The sequence below is a fragment of the Pavona decussata genome, unplaced genomic scaffold (assembly GCF_977016875.1).
Source record: "Pavona decussata unplaced genomic scaffold, jaPavDecu1.1 SCAFFOLD_94, whole genome shotgun sequence".
In the NCBI taxonomy this organism is placed as follows: Eukaryota; Metazoa; Cnidaria; class Anthozoa; order Scleractinia; family Agariciidae; genus Pavona; species Pavona decussata.
In genome coordinates this window covers 1,582,616-1,608,845 of record NW_028145511.1, presented here as the reverse complement: position 1 = coordinate 1,608,845, position 26,230 = coordinate 1,582,616, and the positions used below count along the sequence as shown (strand labels likewise).

General features: G+C 37.3%; 1 protein-coding gene across 4 annotated transcripts in view; it reads left to right on the top strand.

Annotated features, from left to right (window-relative positions):
* Positions 1 to 26,127, top strand: part of LOC146473315 (uncharacterized) — a 33,279-nt gene extending 7,152 nt beyond the window's left edge. The window contains exons 7-39 of one of the 4 annotated variants that reach the window (XM_085118534.1): positions 374 to 417; positions 2,391 to 2,559; positions 3,285 to 3,614; positions 3,749 to 3,832; positions 4,334 to 4,377; positions 4,519 to 4,630; positions 6,270 to 6,365; positions 6,913 to 6,950; positions 7,625 to 7,736; positions 8,324 to 8,419; positions 8,881 to 8,925; positions 9,018 to 9,065; positions 9,258 to 9,323; positions 9,904 to 9,999; positions 10,149 to 10,241; positions 10,605 to 11,075; positions 12,103 to 12,183; positions 13,285 to 13,320; positions 14,381 to 14,419; positions 15,041 to 15,136; positions 15,864 to 15,917; positions 16,848 to 16,895; positions 18,216 to 18,303; positions 18,895 to 18,989; positions 19,812 to 19,925; positions 20,332 to 20,388; positions 20,484 to 20,517; positions 20,639 to 20,721; positions 21,883 to 21,951; positions 22,059 to 22,160; positions 22,947 to 23,022; positions 23,577 to 23,683; positions 24,358 to 26,127. In XM_085118534.1, the coding sequence (XP_084974660.1) occupies positions 374 to 417; positions 2,391 to 2,559; positions 3,285 to 3,614; positions 3,749 to 3,832; positions 4,334 to 4,377; positions 4,519 to 4,630; positions 6,270 to 6,365; positions 6,913 to 6,950; positions 7,625 to 7,736; positions 8,324 to 8,419; positions 8,881 to 8,925; positions 9,018 to 9,065; positions 9,258 to 9,323; positions 9,904 to 9,999; positions 10,149 to 10,241; positions 10,605 to 11,075; positions 12,103 to 12,183; positions 13,285 to 13,320; positions 14,381 to 14,419; positions 15,041 to 15,136; positions 15,864 to 15,917; positions 16,848 to 16,895; positions 18,216 to 18,303; positions 18,895 to 18,989; positions 19,812 to 19,925; positions 20,332 to 20,388; positions 20,484 to 20,517; positions 20,639 to 20,721; positions 21,883 to 21,951; positions 22,059 to 22,160; positions 22,947 to 23,022; positions 23,577 to 23,683; positions 24,358 to 24,480 (3,246 nt within the window). In that variant the 3' untranslated portion in view covers positions 24,481 to 26,127. The remainder of the gene's footprint in view (positions 1 to 373; positions 418 to 2,390; positions 2,560 to 3,284; positions 3,615 to 3,748; positions 3,833 to 4,333; positions 4,378 to 4,518; positions 4,631 to 6,269; positions 6,366 to 6,912; positions 6,951 to 7,624; positions 7,737 to 8,323; positions 8,420 to 8,880; positions 8,926 to 9,017; positions 9,066 to 9,257; positions 9,324 to 9,903; positions 10,000 to 10,148; positions 10,242 to 10,604; positions 11,076 to 12,102; positions 12,184 to 13,284; positions 13,321 to 14,380; positions 14,420 to 15,040; positions 15,137 to 15,863; positions 15,918 to 16,847; positions 16,896 to 18,215; positions 18,304 to 18,894; positions 18,990 to 19,811; positions 19,926 to 20,331; positions 20,389 to 20,483; positions 20,518 to 20,638; positions 20,722 to 21,882; positions 21,952 to 22,058; positions 22,161 to 22,946; positions 23,023 to 23,576; positions 23,684 to 24,357) is intronic. The other 3 variants (XM_085118537.1, XM_085118536.1, XM_085118535.1) reach the window with 3 other exon arrangements.
* Positions 26,128 to 26,230: the final 103 nt, after the last annotated feature.

Here is a 26,230-nt window from a genome sequence, read left to right as displayed (position 1 = left end):
GATCACTATCTATCACAGAATAGATAGCGAGTAGCGTAGCCAATCAGAGAACGGCATTCGTGATAGAACACTAGTAGATTTATACTAATCTGTGATAGATAGTGAGTAGCAGTTTTCAACAAAATGGTGGCCACTTCATTGCGTTTTTGAAGTGTCTGCGATGAGGATATAGATAATGTACTTGTTTAGTTTTGCACGACTAGTAGATTTATACTAAAACAATTAGATTATTCGCTCTCAGTTTCTATGCATGATAGCTGATTCGGGCTGCACCCTCATCAGCTATCACGCGATAGAAATCTCGAGCTCATAATCTAATTGTTAATTATTATTGATCACTTATGAAGTGTTTTTTTTTTTTTTTTCTAAATAGGAGAATGCACAGCTGAAGAATGCATCCATGAGGGCAGCACAGCTGTAAGTTTTCAGTCTTTTTTGACCTACATGTAATATCAGCACACACATATGTTGTAGGTTAAAATGAATCCCAGGTTAAAATGATTTTTAATCTAGGTTGATTTGTATTTTTTAACTCGTGAATGCGCGTAGCGCAATGAACGAGTTATAGCGATAGCTGGCTTTTGACTTGGTCGATCAGTCGGTCGGTCGGTTTTGTCGTTAACTTTCGGGCGTGCGCAGTGAGTGAGTTTCAAATTCAATTAGTGGGAAAAACACGCGAACATTTATTGTTCACCGCGCATCAGGAAATTCTTATTCAATATGTAGAGAATAATTTGACGATCATTTAGTGCAAGAATGGAGATTTTTCGTTCAATCTGAGCAAAGTTACAAGTTTTTTCAGTTTTTCAGAAAGTCCGGGGTCGTAAACTCAATTAGTGAAAAAAAAAACCCTGTTTTTCACGACGCGTCAGAATTCTCTCATTCATTCTGTAGAGAATAATTTGACAATCATTTAAGTGTAAGAATGGGGATTTTTCGTTGAATCTGAGCAAAGTTATAGGTTTTTTTCGTTTTTTTCTACAAAGTGCGGTTTCTTTTAAGAATTAAAAATAATTTAATTTAGAAATAATTTAATTAAAAATAATTTAATTTGTCAGTTTTCACGCGAAAGCGGAACGTGCCATGTCACGCATCATTGACGTCGTAAACAAAATTATGCAAATTTCTGGTGAAATGAACACTTTAAGATCTTGTCAGCTTTCATAGAGGTTTCACAGGGAAAAATGTTTCATTTTCGAAATTTACAACTGGAAATTTATGGGAAAGCAAAAAGACGCGGTCGATAAATAATTCTTATTTAGCAAGAGCTTGTCAAAATTCATTATTTTTACTTGAGGATTGCGTGGACTGAACTCCAAAGGAAAAATTTCACGCATTTATGTCGGGCATGAAATGTAATGCGATACTTTGTTGAACATATTTCCCTTTGTGAGATCGGCTTGCCCTACAGTAATTTTGTAATTTTAATTCCCAAAAAAACTTCACTTGCCCATCGGGCAAGTGATGGTTAGAATCCACTAGCCAGATCGCGAAATCCAGTAGCCCCGGACTATCGGGGACACGAATTTGCATGACGTAGCTGCACATGGCGTGCTCCTATGAACTTTGAATAAAAAAAACATGTGATTTTTTTTAATCGGCGCATCAGAATAATCGGCTTATTCAATCTGTACAGAATAATTTGACAATCATTTTAATAGTACAAGAATGGTCATTTTTCGTTACATAATCGGGCAAAGATATAATTTCTTTTAGCTTTTGAGGAAGTTTCCGTAGCCGTCTAAATTTCAATTACTATGTGTCATCTGCATTCAGGAGTTGGCTCACAGGAGCCTTTGATCTTTGTTTAAGGTTGGGTAATTTACATCTGAAACAAAGGAAAATACAAATCAACCTAGGTTGAAATCATTTTAACCTGGGATTCATTTTAACCTACAACACATATTCTCCTCACTGCTCCCCACATATTTATTATGGCTTTAGTTGGGAGAACTGGTTTAAACATCAGACATTTTATCTTTAGTGATTGTTTCTTATTCTCAGGACCTGTTTGAACAAGTGTTGATACTGTAATAAAATAAAAGAATTGACCTTGCTCCCAGTGTGTGGCTTCATAGCTCAGTTGGTAGAGCATTGCACCGGTAACGCGGAGGTCACAGGTTCGAATCCCGTTGAAGGCTGAATTTTTTTCAGGCTTCTAATTTCCAATTGCATAAATTGGGAAATTCACTGCGATGATCACTTCTCACTTTCATCTACATTCGCAGTTCATATATGAATCATTTCATGTACTTTACATCAAAATAAAATAAATTAGATACTGGTGTTACAAGGGTTAACATAAGAATGGCTGTGGCCTGGTTAGTGTGTCTGATGATTTGGAGCCTGTTATTCATGCATACTACGCCTGTATTTGCTTTTCTTTCCAGAACTGCAGACAAAGAATCTCTCACAACAGAGTTGACCAAGCTGCAGCAGTCATATCGCCACGTCAAGGGAGACTTAGCAAGTAAAATAGAACAATTGACGCAGAGCGAGGCAAATCGTAGATCAGCTGAAGAGAAGATCAGACAGTTGAATATTCATCAGAGCAGTGTGGTAAGAGAATCTTTTATCCCACCCTTTTTGCATGATTTTTCATTTATTATTGTGTAGACCCTTTGTGGGGAACAGGGATGACGCAGTGGTGAGAGCACTCGCCTCCTTTCAGTGTGGACTGGGTTCAATTGCCAGACCTGGTGCATATTAGGTTGAGTTACTTTGTTGTTGGTTCTTGTCCTTGCTCCGAGAAGTTTTTCTTCTGTTACTCTGGTTTTACCCTCTCCTCAAAAACTATCATTTCCAAATTTCAATTCAATCTCACTGGAGTATCAGCAATTACTGCTATGCGCCAAATACATTGACACTTAAATAAAATGATTTACTTATTTTATTTCATTTTGTTTCATTTATCCTCCTGGAATTCCTTTCCTGCAGGGTGGGGGGTGAATATTTTCTGGAACCATATATTGAGTAAAATATTCTGTTACAGGCACCACACTTGTTGAAATTAATAATAATAATATTAATAATAATAATAATAATAATAATAATAATAAAAATAATAGGAGGTAAGGAAAGGTGAGATGAAAAGCTGTGTGTTTACACTTCATTTTCGCTGATGAAGTTTCTGTAATAGAAGTGAAAGTTCCGAATCTAAAACCTTTTTCTGCGAAGAAAAGAATTTACTCACAACTAATATTACAGTTCATCTCATTTTATAGAGGTGTCTGAATATAAAGTTGTCCTAGGTATGTGGCAAATAATTAACTCTATTCTTGTAGAAAGAGGCTGAGAATGTGTTGTCCAAGCGACTGGGTGAAGTGAACGAGGAGCTCAACAAATCCCAAGCCAGAAATGCTTCACTACAGAAGGATCTCAACGATACTAAACAACTGCTCCGAGCTGAAGAAAGCAAATCAACAGGCCTGAGTGAACGGGTGAAAGGACTGACGGCAGCGGACTCAAACCAAGCTGATGCTTTGCATTCCTTGACAGCTAAACTCCAGGAGGCAACTGCAAGGGTTTCTGAGCTGGAAGAAATATTGACTGGGTTTGAAAATCAGTTGAAGGCCTCACAAGAGGTTCAGTTGCAAAAAGAAAAAGAAATACAGGTAAGTTTGACCTATGGTTTAATAACGCTTCCTGGGTTAATTTTAATGGCCTTCTTTCTGGATCAGTCACATTTTGTACAATTGACTTTTTTCTGTACTTTTTAATAATGGACTTTTTGTACCGGGTGATTTAGGTCCTTCAAGAGGAACTTAGATTGTCACGAGAAAAAGTGCAAACTTCTGTTGCCAATCACGTCAACAGTGCACCTCCAGCAGAGGTAATTTATACACCCCATTTTTAAAATTGTGCATGAAACATTAAGCAGTTTGTGGGGCGCTGTTTATTATGCTGTACAAAGTGTTCACAACTAATTTTTTATTGATTCTGTGAATGAGAAGATCATAAAGTGTGACAATTTGAATAAGAGCTAGTGAGCTGTACATCGCTGTGATGCTGTTTATTATGCTGTATAAAGTGGTTATAAGTTTTTCAAGTAATATATTGAACACGAGTAAGTGTGTTTCATCAGATATCCAAACACTGAGAAGTAGGTTGAAAAAACAAGGCGCAGCCAAGTTTTTTTTAAACAACTTCGAGGTTAGCTTCTCAAATTAATAATTCTTGGAGAAATTCAAGGCTAAAGTTGGCAAAATTTTATGGTAATTAGGAACACATTTCCAAACCATGGTCAGCGTAGTGATTTTCTTTGTTTTCTCTTGATGAATTATTAATACGTTTGAGAAGTCTGCCTTATGTGACCATTTACTTCTTATTTTAGAATAATAAAGATTCTGGTGTGTCAGCCAAGGTTCAAGAAGATGCGTAAGTACCTGTGGTTGTTAAACTTTGTGAGGTGTTTGATGGTAACCTGGTTAGTGTGGTCTCATTTGAGTCCATTTATGTTTCGTGGTAATCTTGTCAATAATTATAGCAACTTATTTTTTCTGTTTCACTGGAATTCAGATTGAAGGTCAAAGAAGATGTTATTGCTGAGTTACATGGAAATGTGCTCAAGAAAGATGAAGAAATTGCCAGTCTGAAAAGCCTTTTAGATGAACAGAAAACCAAAAATAATGTAAGTAAAGGATTTGCTACAACTGTGTCTTGCTGTGTTTTTCAAAAATCAGAAAATTTGAGGCAAGGCATGAATTCTCCCTGTTAAGCCCTTGTATGAGATGCTAGTTGGTGAGAGGTCAGACTTGTTTACAGACCCATCATGAGAGTTAGCATGCATGCATAAGTCAAATGTGTATTTAAAAAATTCTTTGGAGATTCAGGCAGATTTAAACTCTCTTTTGAGAGTTTGCAAGGGATTGATGTGAAGATACAAGAGGTGAACATGTCAACTCCAATCAAGTCCTCTCTCTGTTGGATGCAAGCTTTACTGTTTACGTTGTGCACCCGAAGCACATATTATTGTTAATTGTTTTTCCCGTTGCATCCAACATATTGCATGCATTTCATTGTCAAGTACTTTTCTTAGCCTTTTGCATCAATGATTTGTAGATTTTCTGATCAAGTCCCCATACTCATTATTTTCACTGTTTTTATCTATTTCCCATGGTATTGGTTAGGAGAGTTTGTTTTAACATGAAGATTTTTTGCATTTGGTGATCAATTCCTTTATTCCCATGACCAATATTAAGGGCCATTTGTATGACAGGTAAAAATGGGGATATGTTTAAAAGTGGTAGGATACACATAGTTATTTTTTTGTAGAGAAATACTTGTGCTGTAGACCCTAAAAAGCACAGATATTTCTCTTCAAAAGTTCTGGATACTATTAATACCAATTTTTAACAGGTCTGTACCTTTTTTTACCTGTTGTGTAAACAGCCCTTCTGTCTGTCTCATTAAGCAGTTTACAAGTTAGGCTGCTCTCACATATACTCTTGCGATGTGTTGGTCACGCTAAAGAGATTTTATATTTATGTTTAGATATTTTAAAATAATACAAGCTGTGGATGCATTGACACAACTGCTTTGTCTATAAGATGTGCACAGTTATGTTTTCAAAACAACACATTCTTAGTTGCGGTGTTTTATGTGCACAATGATATGTTATCTTGCAGTACGCATAAAGTGCTAGTAGTCACTGTAAGTTAAAGTAGTTTCAAGTTTTCTCACCACTCAGCTGCTTCTTAAACCTTAAACATTCTTTCGTCTGAGCTAATCCTTCCTTCTATGTATATGCTTTCAAGATTACGCTTCTGTAACTAACTGAAATGTAAGCCGAGCATATTGTCAGCAGACTGGAATTTCTGCCATCATTAAAAGCCACACAGCAATGCAGCAGTTTAGAAAAGCTGGAGAACATTGCACTCTTTTAGTTTTTGCTTTATTGAGTGTTTTTTTGAGGTTTCTTTGAAGTACAAAAACCCTTAAAGTACTACTGTTATCTTAAGAATGAATGTAAATTTACAACCTGCTTACACAGGACAACAAATAGTATAATGGAAAAGAACCATTTGGATTTATTTGAGTGGCCACACTTAAGGATTCCAAAGGTAGAACCAACACAGCACTTGATTGCTTTCACTTGAATTAAGAAAAAAACCACCATGAAGTATTACTCAACAGCCTTCATCTGAATGATTTTATCCTTACACCTTAGTACTAGAGCCACGTAGGAAAGGACTAAAAGAAATTCTCCTACAATGATCAGAAAGTGTTTTTAAGGCTTTATTACAATCAAATGTTCTTTTATAACTCAGGAGCTTCGAAAGAAGAACTGGAAGGCTATGGAAGCCTTGACTGAAGCTGAGAAATCTGCTCAGGCTCAGATTAATAAGGCTCTTGAGGCAGCCAAGGTATTCATGACCTTGTGCCAATAACAATATTAACAACTCTTCTTTATTTTGTCTCATCCAGACGTTACCATTTAATCGTAAGATTTCTTTCCTCTCAACTTATTCCTTGTTAATTTTCAACTTTTTCAATTTTTCAGTATTTTCTTGATTGCCGTCTTTTCTTCAGATAATATGTTCTTTATGGTCTTCTTCGTGTGTATGTGAATTTATACTTTTCTTGGTTTCTTTTCACTATTACTTCATCTGTTTACATCTTATCGAAGCATGCTGCACTATTCAGTAAACATTTAGTTCCTAGATTACGTGTGTTGTAACTTTTTATGACGTTTTTGATGGTTTTTCATCCACAAGCCTCCACATTTTTTTCTTGTTTATTAATTGTTTACATTATTGTAATGTTTTTGAGACATGGAAATAAACTAAACCTTAACCTAATACAGCGTTCATTGTTCAATATTCAACATTGTGATCTTGTAACAGAATTCCACACACACACACTGTAACTTGCAACAACTGTCAAAAATTTTGTGTTTTTGTTGTTTCACAGGCAGCAAGTGATAGCATGGCCAATGGGCAAACTAACATGTAAGTGGTGCCCTTTGTGGTTACATGACTTTACTGTTGGTTCAATCTAAACATAAACACATGGTACTAAAATAAAGCCTTAGTAGATATCCAGGATGGTGTGATTGCCCAGAAAACGTTCAAAGTTTCGATGTACATTGCCCAAACATTTACGCAACTACATAAAGCTGAGCTGGGCTATGTACTAGAGTTTGAATGAAAATGAAATAAGTAGTATTTTGCACCTTGCATTCATGCCTAGAAGAAGATGATGGTAACAGGTATCTCGACCAAAATTGAGATACCATTGGACGGCTTTGAAATTGCCGACATCCTTGTCAATAAAACTGTACATCATACTGGGGTAAGGAAGTAGGAAAGTCCCAATAACCATTACTGAATAGATGGCCACAGGGGAAACTTGGTTGACAGTTTTATTATTCACTTGTCACTACAGTCAACTCCCTTTATTGCGGACACCCTTGGAACCACAAGTTAGTGTCCTTAGTAGCGAGAGTCCGTAATAGCAGGAATTTATTTAAGTCAAATGTCCGTAATCTATTTTCACCGGGTATTTAGCTGCTGTCCGTATTATCGGGGTGTCCGTAATAGTGAGGTGTCCGCAAGGCAAGAGTTGACTGTATTATTAAATGATAACAAGATCATTAAGCTAAAAATAATGATTTTATTTTCAGGCTCAAGGAGAAGGATGGGACAATAGAACAACTTGAAGCAGACCTCAAGGAGAAAAAGGAAGAATGTAAAAAAATGGAGGCTGTGGTTCAACAACAAAAGGAGAAGAACAATGTAAGTGCAAGAGTGGCAACAATATTGTATGGATTTTATTGAAGAAATGCTAAATTATCTATAAACTCATGTTCAGGGGGAGCTTATTATGCGAAAGATGTTGGCAACTGAGATGTGGCAGGCTTATATTTACAATGGATGGGAGGACTTAAGTTTTGGGTGGACTTGTTTTGAACTTTACAGTATAATAGTGAATCCTCTCCTAACAGGCACCTCCTAAGTTGTATTTGTTTTCAACCCAACAATTTTGAAACGAGAAATTCTGACTGATAATAGGACCTTCCTGGATAAACTCCTAAAAAGTCCTTTGAATGAACATGTTGTGGTTCAAAAATGTTTTTTTTTTTTTGGTTTTAAAAAAATGTTCAAACCAGCTTGATTTTTATTTCTCTTTGTCTCAGATTATGTTAATGAATACTGCTGAAAGGAAAATAAAAATTAAACTGGTATGAACAATTTCAAATCAAGAAAAATAACAAAATGTTAAACCACAACAAATACAAGCCCTGAAATTTTATGGTACATGTATGTAATTGTGTTATCTGTCGTTGACAAGTGTTGATTGTCCTTGTTTCTGTGGTCATAAGGAATTACGAGAGAAGAATTGGAAGGCAATGGATGCATTGTCAGAAATGGAGAAGAACATGAATAACAAAGTGAAGAGCGCCGTGCAGAAAGTCAAGGTATTGCCCTCACCACACCCCTCCCCACAATCTTGACCTCGTTCAAGCTGGCATTATAATCAGCCAGTGCAAGGTGGATATCCCAATGGCATGTTAATCCATTATATTTGTAAATCTTGTAAAACATTAAATTCCAATGTGGCCAATTTCTTGTTTTCAAATTTGTGTCTTCTTTTAACCACTAAAAACCTTTGTCCAACTTTGGTGTACCTTCTCTATCCCATCCACCTGATTATGCTTGTTCATAGCGAAAGTTACCTCAAGCCCCTCCTGAAAGGAATTTTATCCCAATGTTAAGGGTCTCCATCTCACCCCCACCCTATTTATTTGGCCCTTATTCAGTCCTTTGCTCATTCACTTGTTTGCTCCCCTGTAGCTTCCCATGTGTGTTCCTTCCTTCCTTCCTTCCTTCCTTCCTTCCTTCAGTCTTAACTCATTCATTTTCTTGTTATAACTGACAGGATGAGAACAAGACACTACTAATCGAGGAACAAAATGCAACAAAGGTAATTAGTGTGGAGTTCATACCTAGAAGTGCATACTTGTTAAGTGGTTCAAAATAACATAATTGCTAAAGTGGTCATTATCTTGTTTACAGAATGCTCTTTGCAAAATCCACCCAGATGTCATGGTAGATGCTACTTTGGTGAGTCAAATGTTCATGAATTTGACATATCCCTGTTGTAATACTAGACAAAATTCTTTTCATTGGACTGCTTTTTTTTTTTTTACATTATGCTTGAGCCATATTTAACAAAATATGATGCGGCTTACTTTGTAGTATCATACAAAATGAATGATAATGTATTGCTTACATGCCATTATCTTTGTTACTCAGCCGTACAAGAGCTGGCTGGGTGAGTTTGAGAAACAAGTATCAGAAGCTTCCAATGATAGGAAAGAGGTTAGTGAAGTATTTGTTAAGTTTGTAATGTTATGCTTCACATGGTTGCTTCTATATCACCTTATTTTTAAGAGCCATTCAGAATTGTTTATTCCCATGTGCATAGGTGTCTAAATCTGTGTGAGTCTTGTAGGCCCTTTTTTATGACCAACCTTTGATGATTATTCTTTGACGGGATCTTAACCAAGTGAACTAGGCAACTTTGGTGCATAGTGAAAGCAAGTTTCCATTTCTGTATTTGGGTTTGTGGAACTGCTCATAAACGGGTACAAAAACAGACTTGAAAAGCGTAGGATAATTTGTGGAAAAACGTAAAAGGACATCAAGAGTTGTAAAAAGAATGACAGCAACAGAGACAACTTGATTTTTTTTTTTGCAGACACCCTCATAAATCACCATCTCCCTATAGCAACAATGGTTAACAAAATACTTTAAAAATATTGAACCAGTTTGTAGTCAATTGCTTTGTGTAGGCAACCATCTTCATCCACATCACCCCATGGGTGATTTCCTATGTGAGATTCAGTGATATTGCTGTACAAACTTAATTTTTTCCACTTGCTCTTTTCTTCTTCCTTAGTCGGAAGATCTTGCCGCAAAGTTTGAAGAAGTTCAAGCACAGAAAGACACCTTGGTTGCTGAATGTGCGCACTACAAAGTCACACTACAAGAGACGGTTAGTCCAGAAATTCAGTTTGTTATTAGTTATCATTCTTCCTGGGTCATACAGAACACAGTCAAACAGAACAAATTTTAGGTTATTGTTGTCTATTGCTGCTTTCCTTACTTGGTCTTAACTTTGTGTCTCTTTCTCGAAATCTGTAGGAGTCGTTGCTTAGAAAGTTGGAAGACAATGTCGAGTCTGAGATGGACAACTGGCAAAAGATTGTGGAACGGACGCAAAGAGAACTTAAAGAGGTAGCACACAAGATAAAGTAGCTTATTTAGAATTCAGCTGTAAAACACTTCTCAATTTTGTTTCCTTCCTCTGTGAAGGTTAAAAGAGCAATTATTTTACTAAAGCGTATGAGACGGATAGTTTCACTGAATCACATGGGGTGCAATTTCAATTTGATTCTAAAGGGGGACAAGACAGGAAAATTTGTTCTTTGATATTAGAGGTAAAAGGATAAAGGTTTCTGTGTTTGCGATAGTTTTGGTTTTCTTGAATTCTCTATTTTATTTTTTTTAGACTCATAAGCCAAATGCTTTAAAGCTTCTGACATAGAGTATAGTGACACCCTTTTACAAACTGTTAAACCAATGTTGTTGTTTTTTTAGGCCAATGACAGAATATCATCTTTGGAGGGAGATCTTCAAAAGACAACAGAGTCAGCTTCCTCTCAGCTGGACACAATAGCAACATTAGAAGAACATCTCAAGCAGGCTAGAGCAGCAGAGATGGAAGCAAAGCAACGGTTTACTGAATTGCAAGAGCAGCTTGAAAAATCCACAGTTTCAGAAGATACAGATAAAATCAAAGAACTTGAAAAAGAGCTAGAAGTGCTTAGGGCACAGGAAAAGGAACTCAGCGATACAATTTCAAAGTTAGAAGCCACCGAGAAAGACATGATAAAGTGTAAGAAGCAGTTAGAAAATGCAGCAAAGGAATTAGCTGATCGAGACAATGAATTGAAGGCATCAAAAACTGAACTTGAGACAGTACAGGCATCAGAGGAAGAACTAAAGAGAAAAGTGGCATCGCTTGAGGAAGCCCTTGCCAAGGCTAATAATGATCTGGGAATATCTCAGGTTAGTGTTTAATAGTGCAGTCTTTAAAATTGCTTCAGTGTATTGGCACTTTAAAGGGAAAGGGTTCTTTGCAAAAAGGCTTCAATAAAATAGCTGTGAGTTGTTCCATCACTGGATTAAATCTAACTTGCTGGTTAAACATAAGTTGCACAAAGTAACTAACTTCTTATCTTCTTAAACATTGGTTTCATTGGGTTCTTGGTAAACATTCCAGGGTTCTTGGTAAAGAGGGCTTCAATAAAACAGCTGTGAATTGTTTCATCAATGGAGGTTAATCTAACTTGCTGGTTAAACATAAGTTGCACAAAGTAACTAACTTCTCATCTTCTGAAACATTGTGCATGGTTTAGCATCATCATAATTTTTTAATGTGAACGTTTTGCAAAACCTTTTTGCAAAAGTTCTTAAATAATTTAAAATTCTACACACAGCTTTGCTCTCTATAAAGAAGTGAAATTTTCAGCGCGTAAGATGTCTTGAAATAAGTGAAATGGCAAGACAGTAGTGCAATAGAGTAAAAAAAGGTGTGATGTCGCAAATATTTGAATTTTGGAAATTATGGGATTTATTAAGATCTTTGGAAGAGTATGATGAAAAATGCCTCTTTGCCAAAAATCAGCATCTTATTGCAATTTAGGGGCAAGATATTAGCACCATTAAGGCCGATTTAGATGGTACAACTTTTGCTAACCACTGTCGCATGTTGTAGGTTTGATTTACTTGAAACAATTCGTGTCGTAAGCTTGTCGCATGCCGCAAAGTCACACCGTCTAAATCGCCCTTTATGCTCTGAAAACTCCATGCAAATCCTTCTAATTATGCTTCAGTTCGAAATGAGCCAATATCTCACTCCCAAATTGCAATAAGTTGGCATTTTTCATCATGCTCTTTCAGAATCTCTGCAAATCCCAGAATTTCATAAATTTAGTTTTTTTGACATCATCACTTTAAGAATCTAATATTGTTGTGCCATAAGTCATTATAGTTAAAATTTAACCTAACTGTTAAACAATAAACCCAAATGTAGGAGTCACTTGACAGCTTAAATAGCAGCCCTGACAAGAAAAAGAAAGGTCTGAAGGGAGCATTCAATAAAGTCAAATCTAAGGTTTGTACATTCATTAGCAGTATTTTTAACATAAGAAAACCATTGAAATTAAAACTGTTAATTTTCCACCTTTTAAGTAAAGAATGTATTTAAATTCCTAACCTGTGAAATAATTATTATCAGTTAACTTTGTTAAATGTAATTTAAAATCTGTCACTTTTTCATGCAATGATAATTTTGAATGCATCAGTAGTATGTGTAAGGTGGTAAAACGAATAACTTGCATGTTGATAATTTGTTCTGTCTCACAAGAAGTGTGGTGTTGTGTGTGGGTTGGAGACACATAAGTCTAGTGGTGAGCAGTTTGCATGTTCTTCCAGAAAGCTGATGGTTGGAGTCTTGTTGTCTGCTGTTATGTTGTTTGCTTAAGCAAGAAAAGGCAATCATCATTGTCTTTCTCTTAAACCAGGCAAAGGGAAGGCAGCATGGTCGAGTGGTTGGGGTGACCCGCTCGGACTGCCAGCTGGAGTTGTTTCTTGGTAGCCCCAAGTTCAACTCCTTGGCCACACTTGAAAATAGCCAGCTGGTCTGCCTCCTGCCAGCTTGCATTCTTAACCATTGATGTTATGTTGTATTTGAATTGTGTCTCTTCCCGTTTCATTATGCCTGAAAAGCCCCTTTCGGGGAGAAGATAATTAAGTGTATTAATGAATGGGTAATGAAAATTGTTAGTTTGAGTGGACTAGCATTCCATTCAGAGGAGAGTTGCTTCATCATCCTTACAAAGTTGTATTGAACATGTCCCTGTAAGCTCCCTTTTGTGCAAGCTACTTTCTTTTCTTTGAGGAAAAGCTTTGGGTGGGGTCACAGGAGTGGGGGATGGAGGGGGGGGGGGGGGTGGCATAAGACATTCACACTTTTCATATTTCTTCCAAGTCCCATCTCCTTCTCTCTGGTTTCCAATCCCTTGATTTGGAAGTCATCCCCTCACTTGCCACTGTCAGGAAATTATGGCCTCTTACAGCCTTCTGACTCCTTTTCCAAGGGGTTCTTCTATTATATTTCCTGTTAAAAGACTAGCGGGCCTGTAGTTTACTCACTGCATTTTCCAAAACATACTTTTTTTGTTTTTTGACCACTTATTTATTAATTTTCGTGCAGAAAGATAAAGACAAAGATGACAAACAGCTGGAAGAGGTGAACTATCACTAAATAGTAATTTGTGTGCTGAAGTGTAAAATGCGTCAAACTTGCCTTTTTTTAGCATTCACTGTACACTTTATGCGTTAATTGTGGATCTGTATTTAATGGCTGAATTTCAAAGGAATTTCATCATTTTAAACTACCACTCCATTAAAGCAGAGGCAAAATACTGGAAAAAATTAGCCTTTTAAAGTTATAAGTATTTAGTGGTTTGGTGCAGGCTGAAACTGGGTAAGTTTGGAGAATTCTTCTAGTTTTCTTGGCCAAAGCGATTTACACCCCCTTTGCTGCAAACCCTTCAATAATAAATTTATTATTATAGGGTGTAACATTTGAAATTTCCATTTGTTTTTGTTACAATTCCCGTGAACTTAGCTGCAGATGCTGTTTGCGTAGTTCTGTGGCTATACGCACGGGATAAAGAACTTTATCTGAATGTTGCTCGCAGAAGTTCACTTGCAAAATGGACTTCCTTGCCACGGATCATTCAGACAGCTACTTTTAAACAACTTAAGTTTTTCTGACTTTCTGGCTCCTTTGCACCTTTTTCTTCCTGGACTGTGCTGTAGGAGAAAGTGTTAAAAATTAGTTTTACCTCTAAGGTGAAAGATGAGTTGTTTACAACAGCTAAGCACATTTTTACAGTGCGACGCGCCTTAACGTGGCCACCCAACAAATTTTTTTTACAAGTTAGCCAATCAGGTTATCTTCCTCCTTGTTCATAAAATACAAAACGACATGTTTTCAACAATTGGTTGTTGCGTCACTTGCCTGTTGGACTTTGCAAGGAGGCGTGATCGTAAATCAAATTAGCGCATCCTGAAAAGTTTGTTGGGTGGCCATGGTAAGGCACATTGCACTGTAAATTCACAGATGTGATGCATTTTTGTAGATGATATATATTGACCACTTCTTCTGGTTCAGATTTTTGTTGTGTTCTGTTAAAGTTTGATTCTGTTGAAAAAGTTTAACAAAAAGATTCCCTTATTGCAGTTGAGATGTATTTATTTGCCTCATGCATGGAACTCAACACCAAACGTTTCTCCCTATCCAGGCTCAACGAAAGATCTCACAGCAGCAAGTAGAGATTGATGTAAGTGTGTAGTAATGTATGTTAAGTATAACCCAGTGAAAAGAAAATTGCATTAGGGACCTTAAGCAGAGACGATGCCGCTGGCGCCGTAAAGGGAACGTACAAAATTACCTTTGCGCCTTCTGAATGTGGCCGAACTATTGAGGAGCTAATGTCGTAAGGGTGCCTTTAACGTTGAGAAAGAGAAAGGAAAATTAATCATCATGCATTCACATTCTCCATAAAATCTAAATTTGGCCATTTCATGTTATTGTTTTCCAGAGGACGACAAAGAAATGTACCAAAGTGTATAATGCATTTGCAGAGCCAGTGTTTTGCTAATTAAAACTATTGTTTTCTGACATTCTCGTTGACGTCGTCTTCATCACTGCTTAAGGTCCCTATTATCTGGGTTCAAGCCCCCTTAAACTGGGAGCTGGTCATTTGTAAGTTTGCACTGACAGATGATCAATGAGCAAGTGAAAATGTAATAATTTTATAAAACATTTGAGTTTGTGAATTGTGGCTTAAGGAGAGATCTGTGCTTGATTTAAGTCCCTTCCAAGTTTGTGAAATTTTTGGTAAGTATTATATCTTGTTGAGAGCAACTTACATAAGACAAATTATTTATTGTTCTTTTAGGGTCTAAAAACTGCTAGAGAAAAACTTGAGAAACAAAACAAAGCTTTGGAAGTTGAATACACAGAGCTGAAAAGGAAATCAATTTCTGTGGAAGCTGTAAGTATCGTGGCTCATTCAAACATTTCCTGACCACTAAAATGTCTGCTGGATTGAAGTGTGGCTTGAAGCCAAAAATTGAAAAAATAGGGTGTCTTTTTATTCAGTAAAATATGTGCATAGAGATTTCTTGTTTATTATTATTATTTTTTTCCCTTTCTTCAAGAACTAAATCGGCTGAATAATGTAAATTTATTTCATAGGAAATCACCAGCCTTTTTGAAGTCATTAATGAAAAATATGTGACTTCTGTTTGAGTTTTATCAGTTCTAAAAACACGTTACCAGTGTTGTTTCTAACAGTTCGTTTTGCATTTTATGAAATCTTATAGGGGAAGTATCATGGGGTTTTTGATATCTTTTGTTAAAAATGATGAAATAAGACCTTCAATCAGCTGCCAAATAATTCTAGAATCAATTCTTGAAAGGAACAACTCGTGATCTGTTCTAGGACATGTTGGAAAAAAAAATGCAAGAACTTGAAAAACAGTAGCCTAACATTTTTCAAGTTTCAATCCGTACCGGCCTACTGTGTCTCTGGCCAGAGGCACTAATCGACAATTTTATTGTACTGGGGTGATAATTTATAACAAACTTGACAATTATTTCGTTGTTTCTATTGAAAGACAAACATTTTTGGGTTTTGAAATGACAGCAAATTTGTGTGATACTTCCCCTTTAAGTTAGAGCATTGTTGTTAATTTGTTGGTGTTTTATGTCACGTACAGGAAATGACAAAATCACAACAGATAGAAAAAGATATGGTAGATGCCATGACTGATGTGAGTACCATAGCCTGTTGGGTTAGGGAGGCGGGGAGGGGGGGGGGGAGGTGGTTAGAGGAAAACAAAGGAAAAAATCCATACACCCCTCCGTTATCACTTACAACGCAGGCACTATGAATAGCTTAAACAACATCATTAAATCAGCATGTGATACATTTAAAAGAAAGTTTATTGATATAATATGAATACATTCTATACTGTATATAAGGCTAAGGGAATAATAATTTTTTGTTTATACATGTATTTGTTTTTATAAATTTGTTGTAATGTTTTAAAGTAAAGTATTAAAACAAATGTGGAAACTTCAATAAATGAATTGAACTTATTTTTTTATAATATTCAAGTGCATAGACTAAAGCTATACTGAGATAAATCTAAGTTATAATCAGCAACACTCTATCGATGTAAAACGATGTTAGTTCTTATTGAAATATTCTTAAAATCAACACATTATTATTTTTTTTTAATTTGACTGAGAGCCATAGTGGTCAAATTTTAATCTGGGAGAAAATAAATTGGGTAAACTTTTTGCATTGATTAATGATTTTGGATTTGCAATTAAACTATCATTGTTGTAGAACCCTTAGGTTTTGCATTCCCCAGATTTAAACCCACATGGTGAAGTTTAAAACATGATCATTTCAGAACAAAGTTTTTTATGTTTTACAAATTGCATTTTAAATTTCATTCAAACCATAATATTTATCATTTACATTCTAGATAAATGGAATAAAAATACCCACCATTGTCAGATATAAAATTTGTTTAATTAATTCCAATGACTTGTAATGGTTAAATTGAGCATCACAGGCCAAGATCACATCCTTGATGTATCAGACCATGAACTGTTGAGGTGCATGAAATTATGATGAAATAAATTTAATCCAGCTAATAACGCATGCGTCACATTGCTTTCATGTTTAACAGACAGCTTTAAGCCCCGTCAAGCCCTGCGTTCTCCCCAGTGATATCAAAGTAAGTAAAGCCAGCTGGCTAAGACACTCGTTCGTTTGCACACACTGTCTTGTCTAACCATATTCTGAGTTGTGGCGCAAAAACTCTAGAGACACGTTCCCTTTCTCACCCTGGAATGCCTACAGTCTTGTGAAACAGTTGTAGCAGCAAGGCTGTTTACCAAACAGGAGCCCAGTAGCCTGAGACACCCAAGAAAATGCTCTGGATGCCTAAATTTTTTGCAGCAGCACCTAACACTTCACATGTTGGCCTTCTAACTTCTCGGCCTTTGGCCTTGTGGGCTCCTTGAAAATTTATCTTAGGCAACAGCCTTGAGCAGTAATTAAAAATGGGGGAATGTTACAACATTGTTAATTTAACTCACTTCCCTTGGGCATTGTGGGCCATTTGATCATGAGGAAAAGTGCATTGAAAAGAGGGCTTTGTCTGGAATAATGTACAGTCAACTGCATCGTAAGCAACCGCCCTTGGGACGACAAAGTGGTCGCTTACAGGAGGTGTAAACTGTTATTATCTGTCAGCAGTCCTGGGTAACAACATTAAAAATTGAACTTTTGTCACTTCTTAGTAATGATTTACTAACGATCATACGTGATTATGTTGGGTGGTCGCTTACCGGAAACAGAAAACAAAGGAATGTGTAATATCTGGCCTGAAAAGTGGTCACGGTCTCTTAAGAAATTTGAGTGGTGGTTGCTTATGAGAGAGCTCTTGAAACAGTATTTAACTGAGAAACAAAACGGTTGTTTTTGAAGTGGCTGCTTACGGGAGGTGGTCGCTTACAAGAAGTGGTTGCTATGAGAGAGTTGACTGTACTCCTAATGGGTTATCCCAGACTTACAAAATTATTTCCCTGTGCGAAGACATCTAGAGACATTTTTGTATAGAGTTAATTTTGGTCACGTCAAAAGAAGACCTTTGAAACAAGTGTCATTCTGCATCATACAGTATCTTACAGTGCAACAAACTCAACCGGGGCCACTGGAAAACCGACACTTTGAAATGTTCTCGTTTTTAATTGGTTTACAAATTACCAAAGCCAGACTCCTTTGTTGTAAACGTCACCTGCGATTGGCTGATCGATGTTGGGTGGTCCCGGTTGGGTTTTTGTTGCACTGTAATAAATGTTCTACTCATGTCAATCGTCATCCTGCATTTCAAGGCATCCAAGGATTTCACTATCACCTTCCGTCAGAGGCTGTTGTTGTTTGTGGTTTCTTATGGTCGGAATGAATTAATTTTTGCAGCAGTTTTCAGCACCATGTGGCAGCCATTTCTGTTTTGACTTGTGCTTGATACATTTTTGCTCCATTTTTTTAGCCTGAGTTTCATGGAACGCTAAAACCAGCAGAGAATTTTGACCCAGCAAAAGATGCAGAGGCATTAAAGAAGGCTATGCAGGGATATGGTGAGAGAGAAAAAAAAAACGTTCTTGTTTTCAGATCTTTGAAAGAGATATTTGATCTCTTCAGATTTTTTAGCTCATTTGTCGAGCAACAGAAACTTTCAGGGAGCAGATCATTGCTTGAATTTGCAAGCTGCTGTTCCCTTTCTGGCCTTTTTTCGATTTCCTAATGAAATGCTTCTTCTCTTCAAAAACAAAAGGAATTAATTTATCCACGCTACCAGAGTTGTAGATGACTAAACACCAAAGAAAAGGCTAGTTTTTCCTGACAATTCAATACGTATTTCTGAGGTGATTGAGGCCGTCCAAACAGATTTTCAACATAATGGACTGTTGACTGAGTGTTTTAAGAGCACTACAAACTTTTGTTTTACCAGTTGAAATCAAAAACGAGGAAAACAATTCCCTCTACATTCTAAAATGGTGGGAAAGTGGAGCACCCTTAAACGCGTACCCCTTGAGCACTTTGTTTGTTTGAATTTTGAATTAATCCATATTAATATATGCTGATGTATGCGAAAGTCTGATAAGAAAATTTGTATGTTCTCATTGAGGCTTGTTTGATTAACACATTGACATTCTGTTTTCTCTTAGGAAGTGACAAGGATGCCATTGTGGCAATTCTTGGAGCGCGCACCAACAAACAGCGACAAGAGATAGCGGCTAAATATCAGCAAAAGTATAGCAAGGTAGAGGATCTCTGTCAGAGTTTGATACAGAGACTTAATCATATAAAAGCTGAGGAATGGTTTTGATGATTGGTGGAATGAAATTTGCATGTGTTTCTCCCTGCCCCACACCTGTAGGGTTTGGTTTTTGGTTTTTGAACCTTTTTGGTCTGAAAATGGGTATGGATTTTAGAGACCAGGGGCCCGTTTCTCGAACGTCCCGATAATTAACTGGGCCAGAAAGCTGTTGTTGTTTACATTCAAGATCGAGGTTTCAATAGTTTTGCAGATAATATGATAAAACTATCAGTTACCAAAACAAAATGGACTGATTTGTTAGCTAGGACCCTCGCTTTTATTCTTTAGATTTTGATTTGAATATTTGATTTGGGGCCCGAAAAGTTACGGGACTTTCGAGAAACGGGACCCAGGTCTGAAAATTGGTATGAATTTTAGAGTTGGGGTCTGAAAAGGGGTGCTGGAAAATGACCCACACGTTGGCCTGAAATAGGGTCAGGGTTCGGAAAACTGGGCATACACACCAACCAAATATTTTGAGGACTACTTACCCAGGATTGCTGTGCAATTTTATTGGTGATGCAATGCTTGATTATGGAATTGTAGAACAGCAGCAAGAGACTGTTACTAAATATAAACAAACGCATGGCAAGTTAGAGTTTGGTATCATACAGTATTTGTACTATACATGCATAGGCAGAGACTAAATCATTTGCTGTTGGAGGGGGGGGGGGGGGGGATGTCGTTCGAAGTTTTGTATATTTTGTGTACTTTTCTGTCATGCAATTCTTGGATATTTTTAACATTGTCAAATTGGTTTTGTAGAACCTCAATGATGACTTAAAATCAGAACTGAGTGGAAAGTTTGAGGATGCCATCCTTGGTTTGATGATGGTGCCGGAATCTTATGATGCCATCTCTCTCCACGATGCTATGTCGGTAAGTTCGTTCACTCGTCTCCTTGAATAGCGAAACCCAGCTATCACAGTGTCCTTCAATTGGAGATTTTTGGTATGAAATATATAAACTGAAATTGTGGTTGCTTGATCTGCCAAGATCTCAAAATCCTTTCGAGAGTTGTGCCTAGTGCTTGTCCACGCCCCATCATCTCTCATTTCCTCTTCGAGACAGGTTACAATCACGCGTGGCTGTTAAGAAAGATGTATTTTATACGATGAAATCTACAGCATAACAAGTATGCAAACCAAAGCAAATAGTTAAATCGAAAGTGGCTTTTCTTAGCTCTGATTTTGATGCAAATAATTTTTTTATTATTATTTTAAAACAGAGCCAAATATTTTTAACCACTGTTTTAAAATTTGAAATATTTTTTTCCATTTGACAGGGTATCGGAACTGACGAGCAAGTTCTTATAGAGATTTTAAGCTCACGCAGTTACGAGGTGTGTTTTGTTGTATTTGAAAAGATTTTCAAACTGTTTCATTGCCTTTGTTAATCATTGAACACAAACAATAAATATTTCATTGTTTGTAACAGGAAATCCAAGTTATAAAGTCTGCCTACACACGAGGTAAGCAGCTGTGTTTAACTTCTGTTTTCTTGTGTTTTTTTTTTTTTTTTGCACACTCGTAGCGTTTTAATTCAAATCCACCCACATTTTAACGGATCATTTTTGTTTTTTGTGTATGCAGTATATAGTGGTAAAGATGTTGTGAAAAAAGTCAAAGAAGATACAGCTGCAGAGTTTCGAACCACGCTAATGAACCTGATAGAGGTGCGTAAATTAAAGTGAATGTATGAAATACATTAGACTATAAAACAGTCGTTATTTCTCCCTTTTTTTTTTTTTCGAAAAGCGCAAAGCACTGACAAGAGACTATGAGGTAAGAGAGCGAATCCCCCACACATTCCCCTCTTCCTATGAAAATTTTTTTCAATCTATTTTTGTTTGCATTGCTATTTTAATGTCGACATCTTATTGGTCAGTTAGAGTGACGTCATTTAATTTTAAACTCAGTGGCGGATTATAATTTTCCAAAATAGCATGGCGCGAACTAAAAAAAGATTGAAAATAATTATCATGGGGCACAGGGATTCGCTCTCTTACCTCATAGTCTCTTAGCACTGAAAGCGTGGATCTTCGCGCGCGAGCCTCCCCAGTCCCACTCTTCGTTTAAACACTCGCTCCAGCTCTTTTGTTTGAAGGACGCGCACATTCGTACGTACGACAGACCAGTGCAAAAACTACGACTGTGTTGCAGTCTAGAAATGTGTATATATGAACATGAATAAATGAGAGACCGTCGCAGTTATGTACACAACTTGAGCAGTTGCGAAAAGAAAGGCTTTAAAACATTCAGACTTGAACGAAATTCGAACCTCTGCGACACTGTGCAGTTCTCTACCAACCTACCATCAAGCAAACAGGGGGCTGGTCATTTTCTTAATTTGTCATATGCCCATAGACCCATAGAGGTGAAATGAGCCCTAAACTTTCTCAAAAGCCCTTTTTCGTGCAGTCCAGTCGGAATTCTCGCTCATGTTTCGCATATTTATATGAAATCAACTTGCCTCAAGCCTAGATGACCCCCTCCCCCTCCATTTTTTTTTTGCGTCCCTCGCCCCCTCTCTGAACGTCAGAAACATGAGTAACATGCTAGTCGTGGGTTAGTTGCACTAATTAGCCTGCAAATAGTTGGGGGAGGGGGAAGGGGTGGGAAGAAGTGGAACATAAGAAAAGAGCTTGGCCAACGGTCCAAACCCAACCCCTGAGGGAGTGTTGTCCGTCCCCTCCCCCGTCTGTGCCACTGTCACACAGGATAACCACTGGTACACTTTGGAAAAATTGCCGCAAATTACCACTGCATTCTCAAGTCGTGGACCAGTGGTACCAATTAAACTGACCTGGTGGGATTTCACTGATTTCTTTTACCAGAAAAATCGAGATAGCTCACAGAAGATTAACACGGAGCTTGCTGCTCAGGAAGCCAAGAAACTTTACGAGGTTAGCAGTGTAACACAAGCTGTCTGTCCTGTTGTGAGTTTTAGTGAGTGTAGCTTTTTCCGAGTATTGACGATGTGTCTTAAGTCACGCTGTTCGTACACTTTCAGGCTGGACAAGGGAAGAAGGGGACAGACAAGGCAGTGTTTGTTGAAATACTAACAACAAGAAACTACGCACAGCTACGAGCGACTTTTGACGCCTACAAAAGCGTGAGTATTGACATTTTCTGTGGAATATTTCACGTTGAACTAACACTGGCAGGTTTGAAAGTGCCTTTCGATTTTGTTAAGAAAGGTAACTTACCTCTCTAGACTACACTCAAACGTATTAATGATTCATGAAGAGAAAACTAAAGAAAATCACTACCGTGAAGGAGGTTTGGAAATGTGATCCTAATTATCATAAAATTTCGTGAACATTTGCCTTGATTTTTTCCAAGAAGTGTTAATGGTTTGAGAAGCTATATCGAACACTCGAAAGGGTGTTTCATTTCCATTTCCTCGACGTTGGTTAAGAAAACTCGTCTGCGCCTCGTTTTTTCGGTGTTTGGAAATCGGTTGAAACACTTTTCCTCGTGTTTGATATATTACGTCAAAGTTTGGATATTTTGCTTCTTCGACTTTTTTGTACTTAGACGGACAAATAACTGCTTTAATAACGTCTTAAAACTTTGGGACAAATTCTTTTTTTTTTCACTGTGATTTTCAAATTTGTTGAAAGCATCACACAAGTATATCAGAGGGTTTTCACAGCGGCCATACTGGAGGAACAAACCAATAACAATGATTTTCAGATGGGAAAACAAAATTTATGGTTTTGCAAATATTTTGTATTGTGTTGTACTTCCAACATGGCCGCCTCTAGGCACGAAAGTACGACAAAGACGACCCCAGCGATTGAATTGAACATTTCAAATCGGCAGCACTCAAAGATAATCGTATTATTACAACACCTTTTTAGTTTTTTGAACTAAATATTTCTGCTTAATTTGTTAGATCGCCAAAAGAGACATCATAGACTACATCACTGAACAGTTAAGCGGAGATCTTCGTGCTGCCTTGAGGGCGATAGGTGAGTGCGTCTTTACTTTGAATGCCTACACAAACAAGGAAACACTCGCGAAAACCTTTTTCCCGAAAAAGTTTCGCGCTTTCTTGCTCACAGAATAATGTACAGAAAATGTTGATGGAAGTTTAATCGTCTTATGCTTTTTTTGCAGCAAAGGTTTAGCTCAAAACTCTCCCCTTTTAGCTTTGATTTTTCTCTTCTCATGAGTTGCTCGAAGGTAAGTATGCGACCACTTTTAGCGGCAACAATTTTAACGAAATCTCTTCGGTTAATACCCAAAACTAACTCACAAAATAATAATAATCAATATAAATAATCAAAATAAATAATCAATATTATGAGAAGATTTTGCGTTGCGGTTTGCGTTTGTTCATTCGAGTATGGCGCCAAAGCAGTGCCGGAAATATTGCTTTGCATTTGATATCAATCAAATTTAACGCAAACCATTGCAGTTAAACAGATTGACAAGTTTCATACTTTGGTCGACTTACTCCTTAGCCATTTCCAAAATCCACCCAAGGCATGGAATAGTGATTTTTTATTTGTTGTATTTTCAGTTCGCTGCGCGCAGAACCCTCCTCTGTACTTCGCTGAGGTGTTGGAGAAAGCTCTGGACAAGTCTAACAGTAAAACCGTCACTCGCGTTTTAGTGACGAGAGCAGAGGTTAGTAAATAACTGTAAACCATCAAAGCAAAGCCTGGTTCACTCTTGTAAGATAAGCACAAGGGTAAACACAGGAACAAGCTCAAGGGCGTCCACACTTTGCAATGAGCGCAACAACAACAATCTTTATTTGTACTCTTGCCTTATGTAAAGTTCATGGCAAAAATGTTAGGAAACAAACACGAGACAGCATGCGGAGTGCAACTGAGTTGTGTTTATCTGACGCCATTTCACACAATTTTTCTTATGCTTTGTGTTTATCGCTAAAGGGTGAATAATTCTGTTCAACCGCAGGGTGGAGTGGTTCTTTCTTTAGCCCAAAACTAAGTTAATTTGATCGACCACGAAACACTTACTTACATCCAACGACAATCAGAACTCCAAGCTAAACTGTTGTCAAGCAAACGTGTCTTTAAAGGAGGAGAGTTGCAACTTGGAGAAGCTATCGTTTGCGCGATCAAATTACAATGAGAGAAGGGAGAGTTGATGCTTTATTTAGTCAAGAGAAAATTCTGGACAACTGTCGAGACAAGTTCGTGTACTGTATGGCCAAATTGGATAAGTTTGAAACCACATGAACAATTTTGAACTCCTGTCGACTCAGTTCTTGTTTGCCTCAAACGTTGCGGCAATGGCGATTCAAAATACTTGAATTTTATCTCCCTCATTTTTAGGTTGACTTGGCTCAGATCAAGGCAGAATATGAGAAGAGGACGGGCCAACCTCTTAAAGATGTTGTCGTGAAAAAAATGAAAGGAGACCTCGAAAAAATTCTGCTACAGTTACTAGGCAACTAAGTAAAATAACGTAGAAAGATTTAGAAAGGCTAATTTGTTCAATTTTCAACGTTCACCGTACACGTTATGCATTTTCGGGCAATTTTTTTGAACGCGTTAAACGCAAGGCTGTTTTTATTTTACCTTCGTGTTGTGTTCGCCTGTTAGAATTAAGGGCAAACAACTCCTTGAAATTTCAGCGCGGGAAAGGTAAAAGATAGACAGCACCACAAGAGGTTTGCTTGATTGATTACTTTTTAGGATTTCATCTGGAGCTTATCTTGATAGTTTCTTCTCTTGTATGTCCACTAGCACGTCTCTTTTTCAATCCTTGTATTACGTGGTAGACCTCGAGTCAAGCCACCCAACTATTTGAAAACATGTTGTGTTATCATGACAAATAATTATAATATTAATATTTTGCGCCGGTAATTTTTCGGTGCATCAAATATTTTTTAATTCCGCTAAGACTTTGTATTAAATTAAGCGAGCGAAATGTCCACAGGGGGTTGGAAAAATTAGTGTCCTTTGAGAAACCGTTAGTCAAGTTGCCACGCAACGGTGCGTGATCACTCGATTAATGGTTGCGAAGAAGGCGTCATAAATTTAGCGAGATTATTTCTTATTAAATATTAAAATAGCGATAAATTAATATGAATTCTCTAAGAGTAACATTTTAAACTACCCTGAGCGTTGCTTGTATTTTCGTTTCCATTTTCGGAGAAGCAACACATTTTAGTGAAAGATTTACTCGAGTTCTCTGTTGAATAATCTAAAAACATGCCTTTGTCGTTTCATTAAAAATGGGGATGGTATTTATTTTTCGTTCACTAATTCGTTGAGTTATTTTTGTGGAAAGTTAACGGTACAATTTAAGTGTTTTATCAGCAGATTTAGTAATAACATCTAGCGTTCTTGGTATTAAGAAAAGAAAGAAAAGAGAAGTTATTTTTGAATTTTTGATTAAGAGCAGGGGCTTGAAAGTTTCTAATCTGAATTAATACTAAGATGAAACCCACATTAGATCACAAAAGGGTTTACATTCCAGAGCTTTTATTTCGAAAAAAAGCTACCTTATCAAGGCGTACCGAACGCTGAGGGCAATGGCCGTTCTTGAGTTCGGAATTTGATTGAGCCCACGGTTTTCGGTAGAAGTTGCTTAGCAACTTGACGTTGGCTTTCTATCATTATGACGTCATCGGAACGCTCATGAGTGGTCGTTGAATGTTTTAATTGTACGGTAAGAATCGGAAACCGTTCGTGTTTTGTACGAATATCTCGGTGCTGAAAATAGGTCATGTTTCACTGAGCTTGGGGTAAGGCGGAGAAATAAGGAGGCTTGCCGCGCAAGTACGTTGCCAGCAAACTGACTGAGCAGCGGCTGCAGAATTAACTTCGTTCTCAGGGTCCTCTCTCTTCCTCGAGAATGGGAACGAGGTTGTTGCAGAATACGTTTCTGGTCATCAGTAGCATTTTGTCGTTTTTTCGCGTAAGCGCACAGTACTTCTGCAGCCGCGCCTTTTTCTCAGGCAGATGGCAGTTTGTTTTGTATGATTAATCATCGCCCCATTCCGCTATTACATCATTAGATAGAGCAAGGCCTGAACTAAACAAATACCTTGCAAGTGTAAACAGTAATGAAATCGAATTAAACCGTCCTTTCCTAAACGAGTGGTACTTTGGTTATTGCCTTTGCTGATTGCACCGCGGTCACTTCGCTTGCTTTGCTATTAAAATGCAGAATTCTCTTAAAGATCGTACATTCTTCTTT